General features: G+C 42.0%; 1 protein-coding gene across 1 annotated transcript; it reads left to right on the top strand.

Annotated features, from left to right (window-relative positions):
* Positions 1-180: 180 nt before the first annotated feature.
* On the top strand, positions 181-3,605 carry CENPL (centromere protein L; the record flags this gene model as incomplete). Its single annotated transcript, XM_010186290.1, has 3 exons — positions 181-447; positions 1,619-2,161; positions 3,534-3,605. Coding segments are annotated over 3 exons (882 nt in total), but the record flags the coding sequence as incomplete, so codon positions are not given.
* Between the last annotated feature and the right edge of the window lie 2,745 nt (positions 3,606-6,350).

Genomic DNA, 6,350 nt, shown 5'->3' with positions numbered 1-6,350 from the left:
CAGCCGGCGCCGCCGCTGCGCTCCCAGGTAGGGCTGGGGGTGCTGCTGAGGCCTACCTATCCTCCTCAGCGGCACTGCTGGGCGGGAAACGCTAAGGTCCCCTTCACAAACCCTGAAAGAGGGAGCTACCCTTGTTTACTTTGTTTTAATATTGTTTTCTTAACTTCTATTTTTTAATAGGAACCCGGAGATTCCGGAAGGGAGGAATCCCAGAGAACAGCGTTTCTGCTGTGTAAGCAGTGGACCTTATATAGTGTGACCCCTCTGTACAAGTTTTCCAGCGCCCTCCTGAAGGATTACGCCAAGCTGCTCAGTGCTTCTATTGCTGCCGAGAAGCAGAAAGGGTTGGCGGTGGAAGTAGGGGTGGAGCTGGACATCAAAGCGGTGATATCCATCCTTCCCGACCTGAGACACAGCGACCGAGACCAGGCTGCGATTCTTGTGCAGGTAAGGAGTGTTCCTAGCAATGTGGATAACTGGAATTGAGATTTGCATTTTACAAATGGCTTTTGCTGTCACAAAATACTCTGTGTCTTAAAAAAAAAAACAACCAACAAACTAAATCTTACCTGTATGGAATAACTACTGTGGTAGTTATTCTCCTACTGCTGGAGAGAGTCCAGCGTAGGGCTACAAAGATGATTAAGGGAGTGGAACATCTCTCTTATGGGGAAAGGCTGAGGGAGCTGGGGCTCTTTAGTTTGCAGAAGAGGAGACTGAGGGGAGACCTCATTCATGTTTATAAATATTTAAAGGGTGAGTGTCATGAGGATGGAGCCAGGCTCTTCTCGGTGTCAAACAATGATAGGACAAGGGGTAATGGACACAAGCTGGAACACAGGAGGTTCCACTGAAATTGGAGAAGAAACTTCTTCTCAGTGAGGGTGACAGAGCACTGGCCCAGGCTGCCCAGAGAGGTTGTGGAGTCTCCTTCTCTGCAGACATTCAAAACCCACCTGGATGCCTTCCTGTGCAACCTCATCTGGGTGTTCCTGCTCCGGCAGGGGGATTGGACTGGATGAGCTTTTGAGGTCCCTTTCAATCCTTAACGTTCTGTGATTCTGTGATTCTGTATTTGTTGAGACTTAATGACAGCGAATCCCGTCTGTTTTTAACTGGAACAGAACATCTCATAAGCAGTGGATACATCCAATAACAATTTTGAGTTCAAGTCTTTGATAAGATCAGAGTAAGACTATAAGAAGCAATTTTTGTCTGCTGTTTTAGTTCAGCAGTCAATAGTTCAGTCAAAACTCAAGTCTAACTAGTGTTTCTGAAATGCTTTGCCTCAAGTGGAAGATGCTACTGAAGTTCAGTATGGCAGTGGTTATGGGATGTACTATGGATTGGCTTTTCTTAAGCAGCATAAATTTGGATCTCGGGACTGTTCCCAATAAAGTAAAAAAGTGCTTTTCCTGCTATTTTCAACAGAATTGCATGCATCTCTTAGATGTACCTGACTGACCAACAGTATGAGCTTTGCAAAAAGGAATGTTGCATGCCAGGTTCTGAGAGAAAACTTCTACTGAGCACTTGAAATTATAAACCAGAAACCATCTTTGGCTAAAAAAAGTCAACTTGCTCTGTAGCACTTAAATGCTTCTTTTTCCCATCCCAGCTTTCTACAAGATCAAGTTTTTCCAAGAAAAACTCAGCAGAGAAACTGATATGGTCGGGCTGGTTCTGCTGTGTGTCTGAAGATGATCTTTCTGAGAATCTGCTAGAGGACTTCACTTGTTTACCTTTGTTTCTTGCTAATGGGGCAGAGACTTACACATCCATTGTGGGAAGTTGGTTTCAGAAGACTTTCGACTGCTGCTTCCGCCGTTTAACCATCAGCCCTCTCAATCTCAGCTGGATGGCAGCTATGTGGACCGGATGCAAAGTGGACAAAACCACATCTGCCACAGAACTTGTTTTTTCTGTCTCCTGCCTGCCCTATCCTCTGGATATTTCATATGCCATTCATACAGAGGATGCAAAAGCTCTGTGGGACACAGTCCAAAAAACTCCAGGAGAGATCACTCAAGAAGAGGTGGATATCTTCATGGACTGCCTTTACTCTCACTTCCACAGACACTTTAAGATCCACTTGTCAACTATGAGACTGGTGAAAGTTTCTACAGCCATTGCCTCAGCACACTGTGATGGGTCTGTAAAGGTGAGGTGTTAAGTAGCTAATGCTGGACAAATGAAACAACTGTACCTGTCTAGAAATGCCTTACTTTTAAAAATTAAGGTTTCGTGTTTCTTATGCATAATTTCCTACACAAAGCTGTTAAACCCTCAGCTGTTATTAGTCATAATTAATTCTGGAGTTGGGGCAGCTATCAATACACTATTTTACTACTGTACTGCAGCAGAAGCTACTAACCCTAGTCTTGAGCCAGAAATAGGTGTATCAGCTACAACATGAAGAGGAAAGTTTCTTTGCCAATTGGCCAAAACTTAGGCTTAAAAAAAAAAGTCCAAATTTAATCAAAAACCTTAAAAGAACAAGTTCATTAGCTTTCTAGTATTGCACAGACAGAAGACAAATATAATCAACCTGCTATATAAAAGCTGGTGTTGGTGAGCTAAGAGATGGATTATTTTAAGAGTCAAACCATATTGCTTAAAACTACTTCACTTGTAAGTGTTTTCATAAAGGTGCTGGTCTCCCAGTAGAGGTATCTGTAATGTTTTAAAGCCATGGAGGATTAATCCTTCCTGAAGTTTCTTCAAGGAATACAATGTGGTCTTCCAAGTTAAAGAACAGCTTGTGAAAATGTAGTTGCTTAAATTTAGTCTATGGTGTACCAGCTTCACTGTCCTGGGTACAGGGGAATGTTAGAGGCTACAGCTGGGACCCCACTCGTGTACCTCTTCCGTGGAGCATGAGCTCATTGAACAAAAGAAAATAAGCTTTGCTGGGAAGCACATGCTAACAATTTTGGCCTTTGGCAGGACAACTGCAAACTGTTCAATGTTAGTGTTACATTGCCTGTTTTTACCTGTAGTAGTTTAAAAGTATCTGAAACAACTTTATGTTGCAGATAAGTAAACACAAAAGGTACTCAACTGACTAGGCTTTCTGAAGAAGGGATCTCTTCTGGAATGTGTGTTGTGTAAACTCTTCCATAATGGGGATAATGAGTTCAAGTCAGACATTCAGTATGGGAAAATAGGGGCATTCAAGGAAAATGGCATAGTCTCCTTCCTGGCCTTCCTACAGAAGGAGGCAGGTAGCCAAAGGAGCAGAAGTGCTAGAATTCTCACCTTCCAAAAAGCTGGAGTAGGAGCAGGGCATTTCTTGGTTATCGTGCCTCACACAGGACAGGAGCAGAAGTCAGAGGGCTCAGACAGGAGCAGCATGTAGGTGTATGTGTGTTCTCCATATCCAGGGTCAAAACAGTAATGAAGGTACCTTGCACCAGCACCAGAGCAGCTGCCTAACCACGTGTAACACTTTGTAGTTGGTTTCCAACTGTGTAAGGGTGTGGAAATAGACAACTGAAAGTTTTGTTTTGATAGGCTTGCTTGCTTTCTTGCAGTTTCTACAAAGCCAATACCTAACTGGAGTGCTGATGCTACTGACAGAACTAGCACTCTCTCAGATACAGTGAGAATCCTTTCAACAAATCTTCACGCTGAGGTGGCTTACTGCTGGAAGATGTATGTGGAGAAACCGATGAAAACTGACTCCTGCAGCATCTTCTTCCCTTTCATGCTGGCTGTCTGAAGTTGGACTCTAACTCCTGCGCTCAGCTCTGTTACCAGCTGCAATTCAACATCACATACAGCAAAGACAAGTGGACATTTTGCCCCAAAGGGCTACACTACCAACTGCTAATAGCTTCTTAAGCACCTTAGTTTCATTGTAGTCTGTTTGTTTATGTGAAGGTATCAGCCAGGGGCTAGGAGACGAACTTTGCAAATTCTTGGATGCAATTTATTGATGTGTATTTCTGCTGTTTCAAAGAGCAAGTTGGTTTTCAATTAACTAGACAGCCTAAGCTATACAGACCGTAGCCTTAGCTAAACTGTGACTACTCTTGGGCCAGTCTAAGCGCAAAGTCAAGCACACCTGAGGAAGGGTGCAAGCCCTACACCCCAGGGCAGAAAATCAAGATTTCCAACTTCCTTTCTAGCTTGCTAAGATCAGTTGGTAATGGTCATAGTGTTCATCCACATCCCCCTTGGGCTAAAGATGAACAGCATCAGGCTAAAAACAGCCTTGTGTGTCCAGCCTGTTGGTCCTCTATACACAGACCTCAATTTCCGATGTATTAACTTGTCTAAGCATGGTATTTGCTTTGCTTTGCCAGATGTTTCTAGTCTTAAATGTAATCCTGTAGGCCAGAGTTCTAGAGGTTAGAGCTGTGGGTGCTAAAATTCTATAGTAGCTATCTCCCTTCTGCAGCAGGTAGGAGTTCAGAGAGCTAGTGCACAGTGCTTGACAGTAGCTTCAATGAGCAGAAAGGAAACAAATGCTAAATATTATGGGTTTTGTGTTACAGTGCTAAATAGAGAATATTTACCATCCCTTGCCAATAGATTGGTCTTGAGCAAAGTAAAGACCTCTTATACCTCATTAAAGATATACTTGTATGGTGCTTATTTCCAACTGTAGCTTGCCTGACTAAACTACTAATTGTTACCTATTAAGTAATTCTGTGAGCAGCAAAATTTAGTCTAGTTTCCTATACAGTTCATTTGAAATGGCTTCATACTTGTGCAGCTTCTCTGAAGTCTGAGTTTGTGCTGTGACCTTCCCCCTAAGCAAGGATGCAAGTTTTCCCTTCCTTGCCCAACAACATCATTTTAGGATTTGTCAGCTCTCACCAAAATCATTCTTCTCCCCAGCAACACTGAGATGAACTGGCCCTGTAAACGTAATTGCCTAACACAACATAATTGCATGCCTAGTTCCTAATCAACTTTTAATAACCTATTTCCAGAATTAGCCAAATAAAACCAGTTGGTTTTAGTTTTTCTTTACTAGATGGAGATGGATTATTTTTGCATGTAAAGGCTGCAGTCTGTAAAGTGGTAACTCTTAACTCTGGTAGAAGCAGCTAAGCAATCTTCTGAAGGTCATGACAGCTCAGCAGCTATTTAAGCTATCACTTCTGGTGTTTGTTTCCTTTTATGAAACATCTTAAAGTTTGGTATATCTTGATTTAGAGGAACACTGGGTAAAGCAGGAGTAGGTGGTCTGACATAACTGGCACCTGTATTTGGTTTGAAAACAGGACTATAACACCCATGGCTTAGTTTTAAACCTAATGCTCAGCTTTTTCCTACAGATTTGCATAATCACTAAAAACCTATATCCCTTATAGCCTCTTTTAACCTTTTTCTTGCCTTAAGAACACAGATTATTAGCATGTGAAACTCCAGGGGAGTATGTATATGAACTACAGCCATACTCAGCTTTCAAGAGTGATGCTTTACTATATATGTGTAGTACCTGCTACAGGCCAGCTCTAGAGTATTGCTGGAATGAAAAGCTACTTACTTTTTTTTACATGCTTATCTGCAAACTGGGGTATAGCCCTCACTGATAACTGCAGAGCTAGGTTTAGCCAGATAGTACAGATGCCTTCTTCCAGAAAAAGCTGTTTCTGAATGATGTGCTTCTAAGCAGTTGAGGGTAACGCTACTAAAGGAACGAACAAAGAACAGCATAGAAGAAATTTATTAAGATAGCACTATTTATACAAGTTACTCATGCTAGAAAAAAGCATAAATGATACATGTAAACATTTGTTTACAGAATACTTGTTTCCTTGTAAAGGTGCAAATGATCTTCATATGTAAACACAAGAATACCGACCTTGAGGGGAAAAGGGGCTTTTAAAAAAGTTTTAATGACCCATTTGTTACTGCAGTGTAATTTTTACTATATTCAAGCACATGAAAATCTGAGTTACATGAATCAAACTATGAAGTTAAAAAGAAGAACTTAAGATGTCAGCACAGCCTTTTCATCTCAAGAATTTACAGTCGTCTTTTAAAATCAGGTTTAGTAAGGTCCAAAGTTGGATCAGGTGCAAAAGGTCATTCTTTCATACTCTATAGAAGTTACAGTACAAACGTATCAGAACCGTTGAATGTAGAGTTCCTCCTTCCTCTCCCCCCACCCCTGGGTGCCCCTGCAGTCACTGAAACATGACAGTTACTCATAGTGCCAGCAGACAGTCCCTCCCCTCCAAACTCTAGTGAGCCTAATGCCTTTCCCTGCCCTAAGCACAGGTAAAGTGCATAAAAATCACTAAAAGGGAGGGCACTATCTCATCGAGGTCAGTGTTTTATAACAGGAGCTCTAAAGACACAGACAAGAGGCAGAAGGACAGCTAAGATGATGC

This window comes from Mesitornis unicolor, unplaced genomic scaffold, assembly GCF_000695765.1.
Source record: "Mesitornis unicolor isolate BGI_N332 unplaced genomic scaffold, ASM69576v1 scaffold2926, whole genome shotgun sequence".
Lineage (NCBI taxonomy): Eukaryota > Metazoa > Chordata > Aves > Mesitornithiformes > Mesitornithidae > Mesitornis > Mesitornis unicolor.
The sequence above is the reverse complement of the archived record's forward strand: the minus strand, read 5'-3'. Positions and strand labels throughout refer to the sequence as shown.